Genomic DNA, 25,139 nt, shown 5'->3' with positions numbered 1-25,139 from the left:
ACAGTGAGATACTCCAGGATAGCATCTCTAATAAACCCCTCAAATATTTTCCCCACCACAGCAGTTAGACTCACGGGTCTGTAGTTTCCAGCATCGCTATTTGATCCTTTTTTGTATATTGGTACTGTCAGGGTCGCTAGGGAGAATGCTGGGACTTCTGGTTCTTCTGCTGGTGCCAGCAGCATTCTCCGACCCCCGGCGCGTATCCGCTCAAACTCCACCTCTCGTCCCGGGGAGCGGCTGCTAAGATCTCGCGCTGTCTAGGAGTTGTTTTCGGAACTGCTGGGACTTGTGTACCTCTGCATGATGCCTGGTTGTTCTGCACCATGAGGGGTTAATTCCCAGAAGCTGTCCAGCTCCTATCAGGTTCTGGAGGTGGAGTTCTGGCTACATAAATTGCAGCTTCACTAGTCACCTGTGCCAGTGTTTGAAATCCCTTCTCCACTCGCTCTCAGCATTAGGTTTGACTTCTCTGTAACTGTATCGTTGTGACCTTGGCTCGTTTTTTGACATTGACTCTTTGCCTTCTGATTTTGCTATTGACGTACCCTCTCGTTGTGAATCCGGCTAGTTTACTATTCTTTTGTGTTTCATGTTTGTCAGTCTGTTTATGTTTCCCTTCCCACACTTATCCAGTGTATTCCGAGTCTTCAAGTAGTCGCCCCACGGTTTAGTGGGGGGGGGGGCTATAGGAAGGGACAGAGGTTGGGGCAAGCTCAGGGCACACTATCCCCTGTCTTTTGTTTTACCCATTCCTAACAGAAACACTGGCCGTAAACCACCATCTTTCTTCTCAACAAAAAAGAACCCGGCCCCAGTGGGCGACTCAGAGGGACGGATATGTCCGATTGCCAAACTCTCATCAATATAACTCTTCAGTGACTCCCGTTCTGGTACCGAGAGGTTATATATACGAACCTTTGGCAATCTAGCATCAGGAAGAAGGTCAATTTTACAATCAAACTCCCTGTGAGGAGGAAGGACTTGGGACAAGGGTTTTGAAAACACATCTGAGTAATCAGAGAGAAAACCTGGAAGACTTTGATCTTCCGCCACTACTGTACATAATGAAACTCTGGTCAGGTGATCCTTACAGTGAGGACCCCAGTGAACCAGCTCCAGAGTTTCCCAATTAATTACCGGATTATGGATCCGGAGCCAGGGTAGACCAAGAATGACATTTTCAGACAAATTTTCCATAACTAAGAAAGAACACCATTCTTCATGCATAGCTCCTACCATAAGCTTTATCTGCGGGGTTCGGAATTTATTCAACCCTGCCTGTAGAGGGGTCAAATCCGCACCCGACATCTGGATAGGAGTGGACAATGGAATCAATGACATACAAAACTGAGAGACAAAATTATAATCAATTAAAAATTAGTTGCAGCGCCTGAATTCAAGAAGGCGCGACCAGTACGGGACAGAGATTGAAACTTAACCGTACAAGGTAAATACATTCTAGACACAACTGGGAGTACCTGAGCTCCCAAGCAGTCCCCTCGATTACTGCTTAGGAGCGGAAGTTTTTCCTGTTGCTGCCTCTTGGAACAGGTGTGTATCTGATGATCAGGACTTCCACAGCAGAAACAAAGATGGCGTCTTATTCGAAGTTGCTTCCGCTGTGCAGGAGAGATGCTATCCAGCTCCATGGATTCCAATTCTTGACGGCCTGGAGACAGACTGGCCGCTGGCTGACAGTCAGGGGACACCCGAGGTGATCGCCTGGATCTTAGGCGCCGATCAACTCGGACAACCAGAAGTCCCAGCATTCTCCCTAGCGACCCTGACAGTACCCCCCCCTGACGGGGGGCCTTCGGACCCCTAGATCTTAAAGATGGCTTCTGAGGATAGGCCTGATGAAATAACCTGAGTAACCGTGGAGCATGAACATCCCTAGCCGGAACCCAAGACTTATCCTCAGGACCAAAACCTTTCCAATGGACCAGGTACTGCAGGGAGTTACCTACCCATCTGGAATTCACAACTTTTTCCACCTCAAATTCCAGATTCCCCTCCACAATAGATGGAGAAGGAGGGTCAGGAAGGGGCAAAACAGGCTCAACATAGTGCTTCAGAAGACTCTTATGGAAGGTGTTATGAACCCGCCACCCTGCTGGAAGAGTAATCTTGAAGGAAACCGGGTTAACAATTTCAGTAACAACAAATGGACCTACAAACCTGGGCGCAAACTTCAGAGAGGGGACCTTCAATTTAAGGTTTTTTGTTGATAACCACACTTTATCCCCCACCACAAACGTATCGGAGTTAGTGCGCCTTCTTTCAGCCTGTTGGACCATAGAATTTTGTGCCCTCTGAATATTCTCCTGAACTTGCGACCAGAGCGTGCGCAACTTGGATGTAATAGCTTCCGCCCGAGGAATATTAGAGACAGGCACAGAAGAAAAGGAAAAACGAGGATGAAAACCATAATTGCAGAAAAACGGAGAAACCTGAGTGGAGGAACTACAGTGGTTATTAATAGCAAATTCTGCCAACGGACGGAATTTCACCCACTGGTCCTGACTGTCCGAGACAAAGAGTCGCAGATATTGAATCATCTCCTGATTCATTCTCTCGGACTGACCATTAGACTCAGGGTGAAACGCCGACGAGAATGACAAGTTACCTTCAGCTGAAGAATTGGCTGAATTGTTTATACAGAATATTGTACGCCTCCATGGTATACCAGATGATATTGTGTCAGATAGGGGCGTACAATTTGTTTCCAGATTTTGGCGAGCATTTTGTTCTAGACTGGAAGTTAATTTGTCGTTCTCGTCGGCGTTTCACCCTGAGTCTAATGGTCAGTCCGAGAGAATGAATCAGGAGATGATTCAATATCTGCGACTCTTTGTCTCGGACAGTCAGGACCAGTGGGTGAAATTCCTTCCGTTGGCAGAATTTGCTATTAATAACCACTGTAGTTCTTCCACTCAGGTTTCTCCGTTTTTCTGCAATTATGGTTTTCATCCTTGTTTCTCCTTTTCTTCTGTGCCTGTCTCTAATATTCCTCGAGCGGAAGCTATTACATCCAAGTTGCGCACGCTCTGGTCGCAAGTTCAGGAGAATATTCAGAGGGCACAAAATTCTATGGTCCAACAGGCTGAAAGAAGGCGCACTAACTCCGATACATTTGTGGTGGGGGATAAAGTGTGGTTATCAACAAAAAACCTTAAATTGAAGGTCCCCTCTCTGAAGTTTGCGCCCAGGTTTGTAGGTCCATTTGTTGTTACTGAAATTGTTAACCCGGTTTCCTTCAAGATTACTCTTCCAGCAGGGTGGCGGGTTCATAACACCTTCCATAAGAGTCTTCTGAAGCACTATGTTGAGCCTGTTTTGCCCCTTCCTGACCCTCCTTCTCCATCTATTGTGGAGGGGAATCTGGAATTTGAGGTGGAAAAAGTTGTGAATTCCAGATGGGTAGCTAACTCTCTGCAGTACCTGGTCCATTGGAAAGGTTTTGGTCCTGAGGATAGGTCTTGGGTTCCGGCTAGGGATGTTCATGCTCCGCGGTTACTCAGGTTATTTCATCAGGCCTATCCTCAGAAGCCATCTTTAAGATCTAGGGGTCCGAAGGCCCCCCGTCAGGGGGGGGTACTGTCAGGGTCGCTACAAGTCGCCCCGGCGCGTATCCGTGCAAACTCCACCTCTCGTCCCGGGCAGCGGCTGCTAAGATCTCGCGCTGTCTAGGAGTTGTTTTCGGAACTGCTGGGACTTGTGTACCTCTGCATGATGCCTGGTTGTTCTGCACCATGAGGGGTTAATTCCCAGAAGCTGTCCAGCTCCTATCAGGTTCTGGAGGTGGAGTTCTGGCTGCATAAATTGCAGCTTCACTAGTCACCTGTGCCAGTGTTTGAAATCCCTTCTCCACTCGCTCTCAGCATTAGGTTTGACTTCTCTGTAACTGTATCGTTGTGACCTTGGCTCGTTTTTTGACATTGACTCTTTGCCTTCTGATTTTGCTATTGACGTACCCTCTCGTTGTGAATCCGGCTAGTTTACTATTCTTTTGTGTTTCATGTTTGTCAGTCTGTTTATGTTTCCCTTCCCACACTTATCCAGTGTATTCCGAGTCTTCAAGTAGTCGCCCCACGGTTTAGTGGGGGGGGGCTATAGGAAGGGACAGAGGTTGGGGCAAGCTCAGGGCACACTATCCCCTGTCTTTTGTTTTACCCATTCCTAACAGAAACACTGGCCGTAAACCACCATCTTTCTTCTCAACAAAAAAGAACCCGGCCCCAGTGGGCGACTCAGAGGGACGGATATGTCCGATTGCCAAACTCTCATCAATATAACTCTTCAGTGACTCCCGTTCTGGTACCGAGAGGTTATATATACGAACCTTTGGCAATCTAGCATCAGGAAGAAGGTCAATTTTACAATCAAACTCCCTGTGAGGAGGAAGGACTTGGGACAAGGGTTTTGAAAACACATCTGAGTAATCAGAGAGAAAACCTGGAAGACTCTGATCTTCCGCCACTACTGTACATAATGAAACTCTGGTCAGGTGATCCTTACAGTGAGGACCCCAGTGAACCAGCTCCAGAGTTTCCCAATTAATTACCGGATTATGGATCCGGAGCCAGGGTAGACCAAGAATGACATTTTCAGACAAATTTTCCATAACTAAGAAAGAACACCATTCTTCATGCATAGCTCCTACCATAAGCTTTATCTGCGGGGTTCGGAATTTATTCAACCCTGCCTGTAGAGGGGTCAAATCCGCACCCGACATCTGGATAGGAGTGGACAATGGAATCAATGACATACAAAACTGAGAGACAAAATTATAATCAATTAAAAATTAGTTGCAGCGCCTGAATTCAAGAAGGCGCGACCAGTACAGGACAGAGATTGAAACTTAACCGTACAAGGTAAATACATTCTAGACACAACTGGGAGTACCTGAGCTCCCAAGCAGTCCCCTCGATTACTGCTTAGGAGCGGAAGTTTTTCCTGTTGCTGCCTCTTGGAACAGGTGTGTATCTGATGATCAGGACTTCCACAGCAGAAACAAAGATGGCGTCTTATTCGAAGTTGCTTCCGCTGTGCAAGAGAGATGCTATCCAGCTCCATGGATTCCAATTCTTGACGGCCTGGAGACAGACTGGCCGCTGGCTGACAGTCAGGGGACACCCGAGGTGATCGCCTGGATCTTAGGCGCCGATCAACTCGGACAACCAGAAGTCCCAGCATTCTCCCTAGCGACCCTGACAGTACCCCCCCCTGACGGGGGGCCTTCGGACCCCTAGATCTTAAAGATGGCTTCTGAGGATAGGCCTGATGAAATAACCTGAGTAACCGTGGAGCATGAACATCCCTAGCCGGAACCCAAGACTTATCCTCAGGACCAAAACCTTTCCAATGGACCAGGTACTGCAGGGAGTTACCTACCCATCTGGAATTCACAACTTTTTCCACCTCAAATTCCAGATTCCCCTCCACAATAGATGGAGAAGGAGGGTCAGGAAGGGGCAAAACAGGCTCAACATAGTGCTTCAGAAGACTCTTATGGAAGGTGTTATGAACCCGCCACCCTGCTGGAAGAGTAATCTTGAAGGAAACCGGGTTAACAATTTCAGTAACAACAAATGGACCTACAAACCTGGGCGCAAACTTCAGAGAGGGGACCTTCAATTTAAGGTTTTTTGTTGATAACCACACTTTATCCCCCACCACAAACGTATCGGAGTTAGTGCGCCTTCTTTCAGCCTGTTGGACCATAGAATTTTGTGCCCTCTGAATATTCTCCTGAACTTGCGACCAGAGCGTGCGCAACTTGGATGTAATAGCTTCCGCCCGAGGAATATTAGAGACAGGCACAGAAGAAAAGGAAAAACGAGGATGAAAACCATAATTGCAGAAAAACTGAGAAACCTGAGTGGAGGAACTACAGTGGTTATTAATAGCAAATTCTGCCAACGGAAGGAATTTCACCCACTGGTCCTGACTGTCCGAGACAAAGAGTCGCAGATATTGAATCATCTCCTGATTCATTCTCTCGGACTGACCATTAGACTCAGGGTGAAACGCCGACGAGAATGACAAGTTACCTTCAGCTGAAGAATTGGCTGAATTGTTTATACAGAATATTGTACGCCTCCATGGTATACCAGATGATATTGTGTCAGATAGGGGCGTACAATTTGTTTCCAGATTTTGGCGAGCATTTTGTTCTAGACTGGAAGTTAATTTGTCGTTCTCGTCGGCGTTTCACCCTGAGTCTAATGGTCAGTCCGAGAGAATGAATCAGGAGATGATTCAATATCTGCGACTCTTTGTCTCGGACAGTCAGGACCAGTGGGTGAAATTCCTTCCGTTGGCAGAATTTGCTATTAATAACCACTGTAGTTCTTCCACTCAGGTTTCTCCGTTTTTCTGCAATTATGGTTTTCATCCTCGTTTCTCCTTTTCATCTGTGCCTGTCTCTAATATTCCTCGAGCGGAAGCTATTACATCCAAGTTGCGCACGCTCTGGTCGCAAGTTCAGGAGAATATTCAGAGGGCACAAAATTCTATGGTCCAACAGGCTGAAAGAAGGCGCACTAACTCCGATACATTTGTGGTGGGGGATAAAGTGTAGTTATCAACAAAAAACCTTAAATTGAAGGTCCCCTCTCTGAAGTTTGCGCCCAGGTTTGTAGGTCCATTTGTTGTTACTGAAATTGTTAACCCGGTTTCCTTCAAGATTACTCTTCCAGCAGGGTGGCGGGTTCATAACACCTTCCATAAGAGTCTTCTGAAGCACTATGTTGAGCCTGTTTTGCCCCTTCCTGACCCTCCTTCTCCATCTATTGTGGAGGGGAATCTGGAATTTGAGGTGGAAAAAGTTGTGAATTCCAGATGGGTAGCTAACTCTCTGCAGTACCTGGTCCATTGGAAAGGTTTTGGTCCTGAGGATAGGTCTTGGGTTCCGGCTAGGGATGTTCATGCTCCGCGGTTACTCAGGTTATTTCATCAGGCCTATCCTCAGAAGCCATCTTTAAGATCTAGGGGTCCGAAGGCCCCCCGTCAGGGGGGGGTACTGTCAGGGTCGCTACAAGTCGCCCCGGCGCGTATCCGTGCAAACTCCACCTCTCGTCCCGGGCAGCGGCTGCTAAGATCTCGCGCTGTCTAGGAGTTGTTTTCGGAACTGCTGGGACTTGTGTACCTCTGCATGATGCCTGGTTGTTCTGCACCATGAGGGGTTAATTCCCAGAAGCTGTCCAGCTCCTATCAGGTTCTGGAGGTGGAGTTCTGGCTGCATAAATTGCAGCTTCACTAGTCACCTGTGCCAGTGTTTGAAATCCCTTCTCCACTCGCTCTCAGCATTAGGTTTGACTTGCTCTGTATCTGTATCTGTATCTGTATCGTTGTGACCCCGGCTCGTTTTTTGACATTGACTCTTTGCCTTCTGATTTTGCTATTGACGTACCCTCTCGTTGTGAATCCGGCTAGTTTACTATTCTTTTGTGTTTCATGTTTGTCAGTCTGTTTATGTTTCCATTCCCACACTTATCCAGTGTATTCCGAGTCTTCAAGTAGTCGCCCCACGGTTTAGCGTGGGGGGGCTATAGGAAGGGACAGAGGTTGGGGCAAGCTCAGGGCACACTATCCCCTGTCTTTTGTTTTACCCAATCCTAACAGGTACCACATTTGCTATGCGCCAGTCCTGTGGAACATAACCAGTCCTCAGTGTCTATCACCGTACATAATTCATGCAGAACCCGGGGGTGTATGTCATCTGGCCCAGGTGATTTATCTATCTTAGTGGTTGCGAGGCGGCGCCGTACCTCTTCCTGGGTTAAACTGTTGACATTATAAAAAGAATTAACATTATTCCTCATTGTGTCTTCCACCAGGGGATTTTCCTGGGTAAAGACAGTTGAGAATGTATGGCTGTGTACTGCGGCTGTAGCTCCATGTGTGGCTGTGTACTGCGGCTGTAGCTCCATGTGTGGCTGTGTACTGCGGCTGTAGCTCCATGTGTGGCTGTGTACTGCGGCTGTAGCTCCATGTGTGGCTGTGTACTGCGGCTGTAGCTCCATGTGTGGCTGTGTACTGTGGCTGTAGCTCCATGTATGGCTGTGTACTAAGGTTGTAGCTCCATGTGTGGCTCTGTACAGTGGCTGTAGCTCCATGTATGCCTGTGTACTGTGGCTGTAGCTCCATGTATGGCTGTGTACCGGGGCTGTAGCTCCATGTATGGCTCTGTACAGTGGCTGTAGCTCCATGTATGCCTGTGTACTGTGGCTGTAGCTCCATGTATGGCTGTGTACTGTGGCTGTAGCTCCATGTATGGCTGTGTACTGGGGCTGTAGCTCCATGTATGGCTGTGTACTGTGGCTGTAGCTCCATATATAACTGTGTAGTGCGGCTGTAGCTCTATGTATGGCTGTGTTCTGCGGCTGTAGCTCTATGTATGGCTGTGTACTGCGGCTGTAGCTCCATGTATGGCTCTGTACTGCGGCTGCATCTCCATATATGGCTTTGTACTGCGGCTGTAGCTCCATGTATGGCTGTCTACTGCTCCTGTAGCTCCATGTATGGCTGTGTACTGTGGCTGTAGCTCCATATATAGCTGTGTAGTGCGACTGTAGCTCTATGTATGGCTGTGTACTGCGGCTGTAGCTCTATGTATGGCTGCATACTGTGGCTACAGCTCCATGTATGACTGTCTACTGTGGCTGTAGCTCCATGTATGGCTGTGTACTGCTGCTGTAGCTCCATTTATTTCTGTGTACTGCTGCTGTAGCTTCATGTATGGTTGTGTACTGCAGCTGTAGTTCCAGGTATGGCTGTGCACTGCTGCTGTAGCTCCATGTATTGCTGTGTACTGCGGCTGTAGCTCTATGTATGGCTGTGTACTGCGGCTGTAGCTCTATGTATGGCTGCATACTGTGGCTACAGCTCCATGTATGGCTGTCTACTGCTCCTGTAGCTCCATGTATGGCTGTGTACTGTGGCTGTAGCTCCATATATAGCTGTGTAGTGCGACTGTAGCTCTATGTATGGCTGTGTACTGCGGCTGTAGCTCTATGTATGGCTGCATACTGTGGCTACAGCTCCATGTATGACTGTCTACTGTGGCTGTAGCTCCATGTATGGCTGTGTACTGCTGCTGTAGCTCCATTTATTTCTGTGTACTGCTGCTGTAGCTCCATTTATTTCTGTGTACTGCTGCTGTAGCTTCATGTATGGTTGTGTACTGCAGCTGTAGTTCCAGGTATGGCTGTGCACTGCTGCTGTAGCTCCATGTATTGCTGTGCACTGCGGCTGTAGCCCCATGTATGGCTCTGTACTGCAGCTGTAACTCCATGTATGGCTGTGTACTGCGGCTGTAGCTCTATGTATGGCTGTGCACTGCAGCTGTAGCTCCATGTATGGTTGTGTACTGCTACTGATTGGGGTATACTCTGTCCTGGGTGATTATACTTTGGGTTAGGGGGTTATACCCTGTTACAGTGGGAGCAGGTTGGGTGGCTGGTGGTACTTTTTATTCCTGTTTATGACAGTTAGCTTGGAGGCCCTTGAACTTCCTTAACTTTTACAGATCACCTATGATGGGAATGACACAATCTCTGTGTATTTTGCTAGTCCCTCCTGTTATCTCCAGTAAATGACTGACTGTTTCCCTCCCTTTGCTGATACGAAGTCCCACTGCCTACAACCTGCATAGTATTCTTGACACAGCATGGGGTGCAGACTTCTGTGTGTCACCCTGCTCGCCCTGCTGGCTGGGTGCTATGGACAACCGTGAGTACAGAGATCTGATTTAAAATGAAAATAGTTTTTATGAAACATCCCTGAAAAAAAAAAAGGGAAGCGAAAAGCAAATTCCTTAACTGCGTATGCTGGTTTTATTTCACAATTGGACTAATTTTTGGGAACTGTATGATAAAAATCAGTGTTTTCTGGGCTAATAATAATAATGACCTCTTCTCATGATCACATGAGATTTCTGATGGGTTGGGCACCCAGCACCCAACAGATCAGCTGTTTTCAGTAGTCGATAGACAGGGAAGGAAACATCAGACATCGTAGTCCCAGCAGTGCAGCGCCTCGTCCTCCCACGTGACTTTCCCCCAATCTGTGATACCTCCAGCTCCGTAGGATGTCATCAGTCGGATTGATAGTTCAGGTTAAAATCTCTACCAGTTATATCATTCAGGTGCCTGGTGTCATCTCCAAACTCCTAATGCTGCTCCATTGTATGTAGTACCAAATCATTACCCAATTCTCAGTAGACCCAAATCTTTTCTGCAAATGGACCTGCATTTCCAGGGCAATGTATATTATTTCTTCATAGCATTCCTGTCTCCTGCTCTGCAGGACATCTCTCCCAGTCTGCTCCATTGATAACCAGACCCATCCATATCCTTCTACAGAGGGAGCAATAAAATGATAAAAATATACAGGAGGGCGGCGCCTGTGTGCCACCACAATAGTTCATATAAAGGGGTGTAGTAGTAGTGGCCGCAATCTGCCGGGATATGAGACGTGTTCTATCATTTGCGGCCAGGTCACGGAGAGAAAGTGTGCTCACCCGCCGTGACCTGGTGCCATAGACCTGTAATGTGTCTGTGACCTGGTGCTATAGACCTGTAATGTGTCAGTGATCTGGTGCCATAGACCTGTAATGTGTCCGTGACCTGGTGCCATAGACCTATAATGTGTCTGTGACCTGGTGCCATAGACCTGTAATGTGTCTGTGACCTGGTGCCATAGACCTGTAATGTGTCTGTGACCTGGTGCCATAGACCTGTAATGTGTCTGTGATCTGGTGCCATAGACCTGTAATGTGTCCTTGACCTGGTGCCATAGACCTGTTTGTGTGTTTGTGATCTGGTGCCATAGACCTGTAATGTGTCCGTGATCTGGTGCCATAGACCTGTAATGTGTCCGTGATCTGGTGCCATAGACCTGTAATGTGTCTGTGACCTGGTGCCATAGACCTGTAATGTGTCTGTGATCTGGTGCCATAGACCTGTAATGTGTCCTTGACCTGGTGCCATAGACCTGTTCGTGTGTTTGTGATCTGGTGCCATAGACCTGTAATGTGTCCGTGATCTGGTGCCATAGACCTGTAATGTGTCCGTGATCTGGTGCCATAGACCTGTAATGTGTCCTTGACCTGGTGCCATAGACCTGTTCGTGTGTTTGTGATCTGGTGCCATAGACCTGTAATGTGTCTGTGACCTGGTGCCATAGACCTGTAATGTGTCCGTGACCTGGTGCCATAGACCTGTAATGTGTCAGTGATCTGGTGCCATAGACCTGTAATGTATCCGTGACCTGGTGCCATAGACCTGTAATGTGTCTGTGACCTGGTGCCATAGACCTGTAATGTGTCCGTGACCTGGTGCCATAGACCTGTAATGTGTCTGTGACCTGGTGCCATAGCCTTGTAAGGTGTCTGTGACCTGGTGCCATAGACCTGTAACGTGTCCGTAACCTTGTGCCATAGACCTGTCCGTGTGTCCGTGATCTGGTGCCATAGACCTGTAATGTGTCCTTGACCTGGTGCCATAGACCTGTTCATGTGTTTGTGATCTGGTGCCATAGACCTGTAATGTGTCCTTGACCTGGTGCCATAGACCTGTAATGTGTCAGTGATCTGGTGCCATAAACCTGTAATGTGTCAGTGATCTGGTGCCATAGACCTGTAATGTGTCAGTGATCTGGTGCCATAGACCTGTAATGTGTCAGTGATCTGGTGCCATAGACCTGTAATGTGTCCGTGATCTGGTGTGGCAATAACGGTCATGTGTAGCCTTAGTGAGGACGGCATCGCAGCATTTATTATACATGAGCGAGTGGTGTGTCCATCTTCTCCATTCTCACTCTATAGAACGGCGTGTCTATATTTGGCAGCAGAATAAAGAATTAATATACAGAGTGGGGGTCATTTATCATTAGGCAGCTCCTTGGGACAGTCTATTTTTAGAGCTCTGCTTCCCATCAGATTCATTAAAGTGGCTTTGGCACTTTAATGAATGTTCTTATGGTCTATCTTCTGTCTGGGATTTTTTCAAAAAGTCCCAAAAAAGTCTCAAAATTTAACAAAAAGTCTCAGCACATAGAACGGAAGGGGACTGGACTTTTTGCAAAATTCTCAAGTCATGGATGTGGCATTGCACAATGTTGCACTAGCAGTACTTCTATGTTTAGGCCAGATAAATGAAGAGGGGCATATAGTCCTGTGAGACTTTTTAGCATTGATAAGTCTCAAAAACCCTCAATGTGACTACTTGAGAAATGGAGCACAATTTCGATGATGGGAGAAGGCCCCAAAGCTCAAACCCCTACTGATCACATGTTATCCTCTAAGCAGGTGAAAGATCATAAGGTTGAATCTTGGGAAAGGTTAAAGTACAGTTTACATTACACACAACAACATGAATGCACAAACAAGAATTTAAGTTCTGCTTCTGGCCTCATCTCTTTATGCATTTTCCCTTTAAAGGGGTTTTCACACCAAACAAGTTAGGCCTTATTTGACGGAGGTAACTCACACCCCATCGGAGCTTTCAAGCTCGTGATTTGTGAGGGTCTCATAACTAACACCCCACCGATCAGCAAGTTAGGCCTTATCTTGTGGATAGGCCTAACTTGTTTGGTGTGAAAACCCCTTTAATGTACACCAGGCAATTAGCTTATTTCCATATACATTGTGGGCATTGCACAGGCTCAGATGCAAAACTAATTCAATCAGCAATAAGGGACCGCAGTAGCAGCTGGGACACACTCTACATTTTAGGGCTCAGGCATTAGCACTGACAGCACCATCGGCTCTGGTAGCTATGGAGATGGTGAGTTGTTATGGCAAGCGGCTGCCATCTTGGTCCACCGGTTGGCTCAGAGCCAAAGGAAAAGCCTAATAGCAGCACCTAACATATTAATGTAGTAAAATGCATTGCATGCAGTATGTTATCAAGAACCAAAGTGGTAAGGAACAGGAGGAAAACTTTAAAAAGAACTAAAAAATTTAAAATACACTTACAGTAAAAAAAACCATCATAATCTTTGTACATTAAAAACCATAATTAAAGGTGTTATCCAAGTTTACTAATAATTTAGGAACGGCCTGAAGGAATTTTATAAGATCAAGGTCCTTGCAGAGTGATTGTTGGTTGATAGATAAAAATCACATGACCCAGTATATAGCTAGCAAGTCCCCTACCCCCAGTATATAGCTAGCCAGCCCCCTGGGCTCATGTATATAGCCAGCCCCTGGATCCCAGTATATATCTAGCCAGCCTCCAGGCCCCCAGTATATAGCTAGCCAGCCTCATGGCCCCCAGTATATAGCTGGCCAACCCCTATCCCCCAATACATAGATAGCCAGCCCCCTATTCCCAATAAAATAGCAATCTAGCCCCCAGTATATAGCCAGCCCCTAATCCCCAGTATATAGCCAGCCAACAGGACATAGCCATCCCCCTATTCCCCAGTATATAGCCAGCCTTCTGGCCCCAGTATGTAGCTAGCCAGCCTCCTGGCCCACAGTATATAGCTAGCCAGACTCCTAGCCCCCAATATATAGATAGCCAGCCCCCTGCCCTAAGTATATAGCTAGCCAGCCTCATGGCCCATGTTATATATCTAGCCAGCCTCCTGGCCTCAAGTATATTGCTAAAAAAGCCTCCTGCCCCCCAGTATATGGCTATCCAGCCTCCTGACCTCCAGTATATTGCTAGCTAGCCTCCTGACCTCCAGTATATTGCTAGCCAACCTCCTAGCCTCCAGTATATTGCTAGCCAGCCTACTGGCCCCCAGTGTATTGCTAGCCAGCCTCCTGGCCCCCAGTATACAGCTAGCCATCCCCTATCCCACAGTACATAGCTAGTCAGCCCCTTTCCCCCAGAATATAGCTATCCAGCCTCCTAGCCCCAAGTATATAGCAAGCCAGACTCCTGGTCCCCAATATATAGATAGCCAGCCCTCTGCCCTCACTATATAGCTAGCCAGCCTCCTGGCCCACGGTATATAGCTAGACAGCCTCCTCGTTAACGGTATATAGCTAGACAGCCTCCTGGCCTCAAGTATATAGCTAGCCAGCCTCCTGGCCCCTGGTATTTAGCTAGCCAGCCTATTGGTTTCCAGTATATAGCTAGCCAGCCCCTATTCCCCAGTATATAGCTAGCCAGTCCCCTATCCTCCAGTATATAGCCAGGCAGCCCCCAATATATAGCCAGCCCCTGCCCCCAGTATATAGCCAGCCAGCCCCAAAAATTTAGCAAGACACCAGTATATAGGCAGCCCACATCCCCCAGATATATAGACAGCCAGCCCCTTGCTCCTCAGTATGTAGCCGGCCTGTGCCCAAGTATATATAACCTACCCCCAGTATATAGCTAGCCAGCCTCGTGGCCTCCAGTATATAGCAAGCCAACCTCCTGGCTGGCCCACGGTATATAGCTAGCCAGCCTCCTGGCCTCCAGTATATAGCTAGCCAGCCTCCTGCCCCCCAGTATATAGATAGCCAGCCTCCTGCCCCCCAGTATATAGATAGCCAGCCTCCTGGCCCCCAGTGTATAGCTAGCCAGCCTCCTGGCCCCCAGTGTATAGCTAGCCAGCCTCCTGGCCCCCAGTGTATAGCTAGCCAGCCTCCTGGCCCCCAGTGTATAGCTAGCCAGCCTCCTGGCCCCCAGTGTATAGCTAGCCAGCCTCCTGGCCCACAGTATATTGCCAGCCAGCCTCCTGGCCCACAGTATATTGCCAGCCAGCCTCCTGGACTACAGTATATTGCTAGCCAGCCTCCTGGCCTCCAATATATTGCTAGCCAGCCTCCTGGCCTCAGTATATTGATAGACAGCCTCCTGGCCTCAGTATATAGATAGACAGCCCCCTGCCCTCAGTATATAGATAGCCAGCCCCCTGGCCCAAAGTATATTGCTAGCCAGCCTCATGGCCTCCAATATATTGCTAGCCAGCCTCCAGTATATTGCTAGCCAGCCTCCTGGCCACCAGTATATAGCTAGTCAGCCTCCTGGCCCCCTGTATATAGCTAGCCATCCCCTATCCCCCAGTATATAGCTAGCCAGCCACTATAGAATAGAATGCTTTATTGTCCCCATAGGGGAAATTGATTTTGTCACAACAGCAGCAACAACACCTCCTTTCATGAACACAATTATACATATACGAACAATAAGGATACTAGCATACATATAATACGTACAAATAAATACATCTACGAATGATTAAAAATTTTAAAAAAGAAAAAACACCTTGGTTAAAATAACATCAGGTACTTGCCCAAGTTAACTAGTGCAATTACCCTAGGTATGAAAGAGTTTTTAAAGCGATTCGTTCTACATTTAATATGCAGAAACCGTTCACTAAATGTACAGTGTTAACCAGTTAGTATATTATGGAATGGATTTTTCTCATTACTTACAATGGACTTAAATTTGGAGAGCATACGTACACACAAGACTGACTCCCAGTCCTCCATCTTAGAACTAACAATTGAGCTCACCTTCCTAACCAATTTCTTGAATTTGTTTACGTCAGTCGTACGTGCATTGTTTCCCCAGCCCACCACCGCATAAAATATACTATACTATACTATAGTATAGTATACTATAATATACTATAATACACTATCCCCCAGTATATACTATCCCCCAGTATATAGCTAGCCAGCCCCCTATCCCCCAGTATATAGCCAGGAAGCCCCCAGAATATAGCCAGCTAGCCCCCAGTATATAGCTGGCCATCCCCCAATAATTAGCAAGACCCCAGTATATAGGCAGCCCACATCCCCCAAATATTTAGCCAGCCAACCGTTTGCTCCTCAGTATGTAGCCCAAGTATATATACTCTGCCCCCAATATACAGCTAGCCAGCCTTCTGGCCCCAGAATGTAGATAGTCAGCCTCCTGGCCCCCAGTATATTGCTAACTAACCTCCTAGCCCATGGTATATAGCTATCCAGCCTCCTGGCCTCCAGTATATAGCTAGCCAGCCTTCTGGCCTCCAGTATATTGCTAGCCAGTCTCCTGGCCCAGAGTATATAGCTAGCCAGCCCCCAGTATATAGCTATCCAGCCTCCTGACCTCCAGTATATTGCTAGACAGCCTCCTGGTCCAAAGTATATTGCTAGCCAGCCCCCAGGCCTCCAGTATATTGCTAGCCAGCCTCCTGGCCCCTAGTATATAGCTAGCCAGCCTCCTGGCCCCCAGTACATAGCTAGCCAGCCCCTATCCCCCAGTATATAGTCAGGCAGGCCCCAGTATATAGCCAGCCGCTGCCTCCAATATATAGCCAGCTATCCCCCAGTATATAGCCAGCCCTCAATATATAGCAAGACTCCAGTATATAGGCAGCCCACATAACCCAAATATATAGACAGCCCCTTGATTCTCAGTATGTAGCCAGCCTGTGCCCAGGTATATAGAAAACCCGTGTCCCAGTAGATAGCCAACCTCCTGCCCCATTATATATCCTACCTAGTGATAGACAAATACATAAATAGATAGGTAGTCTAGTGTCTATAATAAAAGTTTAGCTTAGTGCACTGTTGGTGCATGCACATTAGCCCACAGGAAGACAAACCCGGAGATGATTCATACACTACAATTGTCACCTTGGAATACGGAACAGTAATGGGAATGCATTAAATTAGCCAGTATATAGCCATAATGTATGAATAAGAGTAATAAGTAATGTAGTAGCTCACATACTGCTGAGGCTACAGGGAGGGAGAGTCAACCAACCTAAGCCAAGATAGAAATGCATACCTACTATTAAGATATCAGCTTTATTCCTGTAGGGGGCGCATGGGAGACTAAAGACCGATGTCAACAGTCCACCAATTGCCAATGCCCTATTACACCATTTGGGATAACCCCAATAATATTTATATAAAATAATAATTATTGATTTTACAGGGCTCTATGTTATGTCATGGATTTCTATAAAATGTACATGTATGGCTGATGGCAGTAATCCCAATAACACATCACCGGGGCTTGTCCTGAGGGGTTTGGCTGATGTCCTTCTTGTCTCTGTGATAGGTGCACTCTCATTACACCCAGCGTGTTACACCGGGACAGTGATGAAACCATCGTCTTAGATGGACACAACACGGCTTTTGATGCTGAAGTTCAGATTCAGGACTTTCCCAAGAGAACTTTGAGTTTAATGAAGCAGAAGATCTCCCTGAATTATGACAACAATTTCCTGGGCAGCGCTACAGTCCGGGTAAGGTCATGGCGTGACACAAGTGACAGATACATCACACAGTTATCTATCTATCCCGGATCTCATCCTTACTAGAGTGTCTCCGATTATACTTTTTTTTCATTTTCTTTGTTTAGATTCCATCTAAAGATTTAGCTAAAGATCCAAAATCCAAACAATACGTCTATGTGACTGTGAAATCTCCCGTGTGCAGCCTGGAGAAGGTCGTCCTGCTGGGCCATCAAAGTGGATACGCCTTCATTCAGACTGACAAGACCATCTACACCCCGGGGTCTACAGGTATATGTCTGAGGTTGTGGCCATGAAGTGTCCAGCCCCCTGTAATTATTATAAATGTGGAGACTCAAAATATGATTCATAATTGGTGGACATAGGTTTTCTTCCATTGTAGATGTTGGTTTATTAAAAACTAGGTGATGGAAAGCAACAGTCACACGATGTGTCCCCTTCCAATTGTTGTACAACTCATCTTCTCCATCTTCTTTGTGTAGTTCTCTACCGTATCTATGCTATGGATGGAAAGTTGTCTCCTGTAAATGCACCTCTGGTCATTGACTTTCTGGTAAGATCATTCTAACATGTTATATTTATGAGAAATGAATGAACTTTACCTTGCAGCACTGAAGTAATCTGCAATTCCCCCAAAGTAACCAAAGGGGCAGTTGAAGGTCACAAATTAACATAAGAATGGAGTGTAAAGAGTAGACAGGGAGAACCAAGACAGACACACACTGCAAGAACTCAACGCATCAGACTTTCCCTACCTATTTACTAGATACCACCCTAGGCAGTAGCCAGTAACTGGGCAACAGTCCCTGCTTAACTGTAAGGGATAACAATAGAAGAAGACAAGATAACAAATAAGAAACATGACCAGAGCCGTGTCAGGAACCTACAGGACAACAAAGTTCCAAAATGATAGACAATAGGAATAACTAAGAAGCTAAGACTAGGGGTAAGAGAATACCAGATCTAGCTTTGTTAAGTGCAAACTATCCTGAGGCCTTTTATGTGAAGTCAGTAACCTGGTTCCCACACTGATAGGATAAGGATTCTGTTGATTACAGCAAATTAATTGTTAACGAAACAAAAAGGAGACTACTGGGTGTGGTGTTTAACAGCGCTAGAGAGAAATAGATTAGTGTTCAGACAGAACAATGTAAATCGGCACATCCTCCACGGCACCTTCTTGCCAACACAGAAGTTATATGGATATTTTAGGACAAATATGTCATGCTGTTACATGTGTCAACACCTTCTTTAGTTTTTACTGTCAGGCTGCAAAGACGCTGAATTCTACCTGCTTCTCTTCCGCTGGCAGTCTGAACAGTGCTCTAGTGCTGGGCCACTGATTAAAGCTGTCACGCCCGCTCTCTGCAGACTTTGTGCTGGACCTGAAATGTTAACTTGCCCTTCCTCTCAGAGCTCTGCTCCTTTCACAAGACATTGCTGGTTACAGTCTCTTTGCTAGCTCTAGTGTTCTAGAAGTTCTTCTGCTTCCAGACTTTTGGTTCTTGTTCTTCACTATTTCTTGTATCTGTGATTTTATTGCCTGATTTGCTTTCTCTGTTGTGACCTGGGTTGTTGACTTTACATTTGTGTCGTTTTTCCGAGGGTTGTAGGCAGGGTTGTTGGGGGATTCATTATTTTGTTGATCGTCTGTCCCTATGTCCTTATTACACATGCCTTTAGAAATTAACATAACTTACAGGCAAGGGCAGAGTAAGACCATCATGGGCCCTGAATATTACAGACCCTACAAGTCTGGGATCAAAATTATTTTTTTTAAAGAACAAGACCAAGCATGTACTCTTGCCTGAAAGGACTCTTGGCACCCATTGTGTAGTATACAATCCAGGCCTGACTGAGGTCACCTGCAGTGTAATGACCTATAATATGTTTCACCACAAATATGACCCCAGCCTGTAGTGCAATAGTTGTATCATTGCTCCAATTTTACAATTTTAATCCTTTTTATGAGGTAGATGTTCCCAGATGATGAAATTATACTCATTATATTATTGTATCATCTTCTTTTACTTTTCTCTGTACAGAGCCCCGATAATGTCATTGTTGGGAGGCAGAGATACAGAACTTATGGAAACTCCGGTATCATTAGCTTATCCTACAGACTCCCCGAAATAGTGAGGTAAAAAGAAACCTACTGGAATATCTTATTTGGTTCAATTTATTCAATACGTCAGAGTATAAATCAGGCAGTTCTCTACTCAGTAGATGGGCCCCTAGGGCGATGACCCTATTCCCTCTGGAAACAGGACTTTGATTCTTCAGATCTGCTTTAAAATAATCTATTAATCTGTTTATTTTGAATTCTGAAATGACCCCCAAGGTAATCTGGATTAGGTACTATATGACATTTGCACATTTCAGGCGAGATGAGCGCTCTTATTCATGTTAAATACAACTTATTGCGTTTAGTCTTCTGAGTCTTGTTGGTCGTGGCAATCTAGGCTAAGGCAAAGACATGCAAGTGATTTTATCACACATATCAAATTATTATATTTTATTTGCCCATTCAAAAGAAACATATAATCACCATATTGCATTGCTTTTAATTCCCGGAGTTGTGTCCTTTGTTCTGTTCTGAAGCTACTCGTCCAAAATCTTCCTCCGCAGCAGAAAAGTGGGCAGATTTTAACTTCTTCCTTTCTTTGCCTTAAAATTGAGTCTACTGCATTCTGCCCTCATTTCCCATAATGCCTTATGTTCTCTTATGAAGGAGCTTAACGGGGAATCCAATGAGAATTCAACATAATCACATAGTTCTGCACAGTCTGTATATGCAAGGTCTATAAAGTGACTAGCCTTTTAGCTGTCACCACGTGGAGGTTATAGGTGCAACTACATAGAGAGCAGGGGGTTGTGAGGAGGGAGCCGCAGATTTTGGAAGAGTCTGTTGGGTGGTCTGCTGAGTAGTAGTCGAACTCCCCCCCCCCAGCAAATTGTTTCTGTATCCAACTTGTCTCAACAAATTCTTAGAGTTGTTTAAAGTTGTTCAACATGGCGTTTGTCAAAAATATATTATTGGAGAGATTCTTTATGAATCATGTAATACCTACCCTATGATATAACATGTTTGTCTGTCCCAGCAGTCCGGGTGTATGGACCATGTCAGTGAGATATGAAGGTTCTCCCCTGCATCTATACTCCACAAACTTTGAGGTGAAAGAATATGGTAAGAGGCTATCACTACTAGACATGGAACGGTAATATTACTAATGATTACTAACGTAAAAAATAAATGTTAAATAAAATAAGAATAAAAGTAAATATGAGAAACTCTATAATAACTTTTAACTCTGAAATCTCGTCCAACTTCCAAATTGCTAGCAAGACGGACAGAAGCTCAGAGAGTCGTCAGGTAACATAAAAGGAGTTCTGTGGAAAGAAGAGATGTAGGACAGAATTCTCCCTACAGACACAGGAGAACCCACGCCAAGGGCGTAACTACAGGGGTGACAGCCAGAGCCGCCTATGGGACCCGCAGTGTCAGGGGGCCCCATCATCCGACCTAACACTAAAGAATGGAGGATGTGCCCCATGATGCCCCCATGTTATGCTACACATTGTACAGAATAATATGCATATTACATATGTCTGATGTATACTCACCGGCCACTTTATTAGGCACACCATGCTAGTAACGGGTTGGACCCCCTTTTGCCTTCAGAACTACCTCAATTCTTCGTGGCATAGATACAACAAGGTGCTGGAAGCTCCTCGGAGATTTTGGTCCTTATTGATATGATGGCATCACAAAGTTGCCGCAGATTTGTCGGCTGCACATCCATGATGCGAATCTCCCGTTCCACCACATCCCAAAGATGCTCTATTGGATTGAGATCTGGTGACTGTGGAGGCCATTTGTGTACAGTGAACTCATTGTCATGTTCAAGAAACCAGTCTGAGATGATTCCAGCTTTATGACATGGCGCATTATCCTGCTGAAAGTAGCCATCAGATGTTACAGGGTACATTGTGCTCATAAAGGGATGGACATGGTCAGCAGCAATACTCAGGTAGGCTGTGGCGTTGCAACGATGCTCAATTGGTACCAAGGGGCCCAAAGAGTGCCAAGAAAATATTCCCCACACCATGACACCACCACCACCAGCCTGAACCGTTAATACAAGGCAGGATGGATCCATGCTTTCATGTTGTTGACGCCAAATTCTGACCCTACCATCCGAATGTCGCAGCAGAAATCAAGACTCATCAGACCAGGCAACGTTCTTCCAATCTTCTACTGTCCAATTTCGATGAGCTTGTGCAAATTGTAGCCTCAGTTTCCTGTTCTTAGCTGAAAGGAGTGGCACCCGGTGTGGTCTTCTGCTGCTGTAGCCCATCTGCCTCAAAGTTTGACGTACTGTGCATTCAGAGATGCTCTTCTACCTACCTTGGTTGTAACGGGTGGTGATTTGAGTCACTGTTGCCTTTCTATCAGCTCGAACCAGTCTGCCCATTCTCCTCTGACCTCTGGCATCAACAAGGCATTTCCGCCCACAGAACTGCCGCTCACTGGATGTTTTTTCTTTTTCGGACCATTCTCTGTAAACCCTAGAGATGGTTGTACGTGAAAATCCCAGTAGATCAGCAGTTTCTGAAATACTCAGACCAGCCCTTCTGGCACCAACAACCATGCCACGTTCAAAGGCCTCAAATCACCTTTCTTCCCCATACTGATGCTCGGTTTGAACTGCAGGAGATTGTCTTGACCATGTCTACATGCCTAAATGCACTGAGTTGTCGCCATGTGATTGGCTGATTAGAAATTAAGTGTTAACGAGCAGTTGGACAGGTGTACCTAATAAAGTGGCCGGTGAGTGTATATATGCAGTATATGTGTGTGTATCTTTGATGTGTATACACTGTTTAAAATTTTGAGGCAGATTTATCAGCAGTCTCTTAGAGCAGAACTGTTCTAGTTGCCCATGGCAACCAATCAGAGCTCAGCTTTTATTTCCCCACAGCTGTTTATTAAATTGCAGATGATCTGGGATTGGTTTCCATGGTTTCATTACCTCGGACACTTCTGATCCTTCTGAATCTCCCCCATTATGTGTGTTTGGTGTATATATACTGTGTGTGTATGAATATGCTATAAGTCAGTATATGGCATGGTATGTGTGTGTATATGATGTGTATGAGCTCTGTATGTGTGTGTGAGTGAAGAACTGTATGTTTAAGTAGACAGGTATATAAATGTGTGTGTATATACAAGTGTAATATGTATATTTTTTAAGCGGGATGGGGGGCCCCATTTAGAAGCCTGCTATATGGTCCTGCCTCTCCTAGTTACCGTATGCCGCTGACCCAATCATTACCCAAACAGAGGGGAAAACTGATGAATAATGTAAAATACAGGGATATAGATGGGATAGCGACTAAAACTGAAGTTACATACTTCACCAGTCCAGGGTGTGCACCGAAAGCTAATGGGTAACACCATTCTTGGCCTGTAAAGGGGTTGGCCACTAAAACAAAGGTTTACCGGGGTAATTCTAAGGCCATACTAGGGTCTTCCATATTAGGGTCTCCCATATCGGTGGCTGGAGTGTAGTGCAGATGTCCTTGGCACATCGTAACATCCGCCAACTACATGAATCCCTTCATCCGCCGGAAGCCCTCAGGATAGGGGAAGTCAAAGTCCTGAGTCCTCCCATCGATAGGGCACTTGACCAGCGGCTCCTGGTGAGGAAAGCTTACCACGGTAAGCATGATACATGGGATCCTATTATGGTCACACATTTACCCTGGTAACATTTGGATATAGTTTCAGATATACAGCAAGTATTTACAACATTTCTACTCTTTCCCGTATAGTGCTTCCCACAATGGAGATTCAACTGATTCCGCAGAAGAAATTTTATTATTTTGATGATCCTGAATTTATTGTGGACATTAAAGCGCAGTAAGTACATGATCAGGACTTCATTTTATAAAATGTCAAGAGAAAAACAGAAAACAGTAATTCTGAGCTAATAGGAAAATGAAAGTCCTTCAGTCACCAATAAAAGTTTATGCAATATACAAACAATCTGTGAAAAGTTACAGTAAATCCAGTAATATGGAGCCAAGCAGCAATTACCCAGACAGGAGGCCATTGCCCTCCTCTCCTGGCCTGGACAATGCAATGGATCTTTACCATCTATGATGCTTGAACTGAGTGTTTTTAATACACAATGATTGGATGATTCTGCGGTCCTAACAATTTTGACACTATTTGCAAGGCTTCTTGAACACTATAGGATCTAATTGTACATACAATATACTGAAATTGAACAATAGGGTGTAATGGTGATTGCTAAATGACATGGGAATAATACAGCCATTGGCCCTTATAGTCCCTACAAGGCTGGAATCACTTCCTACATCTGCTACTAGAATCAGCTTCTTGGGGAATGGAGGATGTGCCGCTTCTGTTTGCTTTCAATGTGCTGTTTCAGGACCTTTGGAGATCCTTTAAAGTTCCTGGAACGGCTCTTGCATATTGAAAGCAGGAAGAGATGTACAAGCAGTTCCTGGGTGAAGGCACTTTTCAGTATAAAATTTAGTGGGTGGTTTGAGTGTCCATGGGTCCCCTAGCAGGCTTGAACCCTGGGTTACTGCCCAAACCTCCTATACTATAATCAACTACTGATGGGTGCTTCTCCTAATATAGCAGTTTTCCCAGTATCCAATCACCAACCCCTAATGACATCACAGATAGGGACTTCTATGCACTGCCTCTTTTAAAATGTCAGGGTCAGGTTTGGCAATGACACTTAAAAGGTGATTATATCTTCTATATCTTGCAATATAATACTGCAGACACCAACTGTGTTTGGACAGGACTCAGCCATGAGTAGTGACGTGTGGAGCAGATAAAATTCTGTTCGGTACCCAAGTACCAAACCCACATCCGAACTAGTAACATCCACGATCGATGCTGGCACCGATTATGGGTGCTAACTGTCTAAATTCCACTGGCAAAGTCACCATGCAAACTACTGTGGCTGCACCAGCACTAAATTGTGGGGAGCTGCTTGCCACCATATTTGTCTAGGCAACGCCCACAATTCTCTTAGCAGCATCCATGATAGTTGCTAGCAAGTGCAGTGTGGAATTGAGCTAAACCCTCAAACTTTAGTACAACCCAAACTTTCAGGTCCACTTAACACAACCTGTGAGGCCTCTCAATAGGCGCTGCATATACATGTACGTATGTTGCTCCACCTTAAGTGGTTAAATTATATGCCTCCAAGTTAATCAATAAGTGATTACTAGACAAAGAGGTAATAATCTCTTTGCCTCTTTTCTGTATGAAAATCAACAGTGAATCCTACAGAGTTTTCTCTCTGAATGTGGCTTGGTAAAAACTTGTGTGCAGCTTTCTGTTCTGTATATACAGTAGCGTCTACTCATGTGATATCAGAGGAGCCTGTATGGTGACATGGACAGGACTGTGATGACATAAATCAGGTTTTTCAGTTTTTCTGTTGAATACCAGGTTCCTGTATGGGAAGCCTGTAGATGGCATGGCCTTTGTGTTATTTGGGGTGAAGAAGGATGGTACAAGGACCAGTCTACCAGACACCCAGAGACGCATTCCGGTAAGAATATCATACCTGTAAATATCACAAAGAACACATTTTCTTAATCTTCTGAAGTCTTTATTTTTAAATGTAAAAATAGTTGAATAATTTTTGTCTTCTTTTCTGTCAATTCTATTGTGTCCATTAGATTAGTGAGGGAGAAGGACAAGCTGTACTGAAGAGAGAAGATCTTGTTAAGAGCTTCCCGAATCCTGATGACTTGTTGCAGTACACCTTATACATGTCCGTGACTATCATCACTGATTCTGGTGAGTTTTGTAATCTGAATAGTTTTGAACTCAAGCGAAAACACATTGTGGCACATTTACTTACCCGTCCGGAGCAGTTCAC

At 45.6% G+C, this 25,139-nt stretch overlaps 1 protein-coding gene across 7 annotated transcripts in view; it reads left to right on the top strand.

Moving 5' to 3' along the window:
• Positions 1 to 25,139, top strand: part of LOC140128224 (A.superbus venom factor 1-like) — a 224,420-nt gene that overhangs the window by 126,082 nt on the left and 73,199 nt on the right. For 3 of the 7 annotated variants that reach the window (XM_072149767.1, XM_072149762.1, XM_072149769.1), the window contains exons 1-9: positions 9,632 to 9,738; positions 17,007 to 17,193; positions 17,310 to 17,472; positions 17,685 to 17,755; positions 19,248 to 19,342; positions 20,304 to 20,389; positions 23,038 to 23,125; positions 24,704 to 24,806; positions 24,937 to 25,057. The exons of 2 other annotated variants lie outside the window; for them this stretch is intronic. In XM_072149767.1, the coding sequence (XP_072005868.1) occupies positions 9,677 to 9,738; positions 17,007 to 17,193; positions 17,310 to 17,472; positions 17,685 to 17,755; positions 19,248 to 19,342; positions 20,304 to 20,389; positions 23,038 to 23,125; positions 24,704 to 24,806; positions 24,937 to 25,057 (976 nt within the window). In that variant the 5' untranslated portion in view covers positions 9,632 to 9,676. Of the gene's footprint in view, positions 1 to 9,631; positions 9,739 to 17,006; positions 17,194 to 17,309; positions 17,473 to 17,684; positions 17,756 to 19,247; positions 19,343 to 20,303; positions 20,390 to 23,037; positions 23,126 to 24,684; positions 24,807 to 24,936; positions 25,058 to 25,139 lie in introns of those variants that run through there. 2 more of the 7 variants (XM_072149763.1, XM_072149768.1) reach the window with 2 other exon arrangements.

Source organism: Engystomops pustulosus, chromosome 4, assembly GCF_040894005.1.
Source record: "Engystomops pustulosus chromosome 4, aEngPut4.maternal, whole genome shotgun sequence".
Taxonomy (NCBI): domain Eukaryota; kingdom Metazoa; phylum Chordata; class Amphibia; order Anura; family Leptodactylidae; genus Engystomops; species Engystomops pustulosus.
Note: the sequence above shows the minus strand (reverse complement) of the source record. Positions and strands in the feature narration are given on the sequence as shown.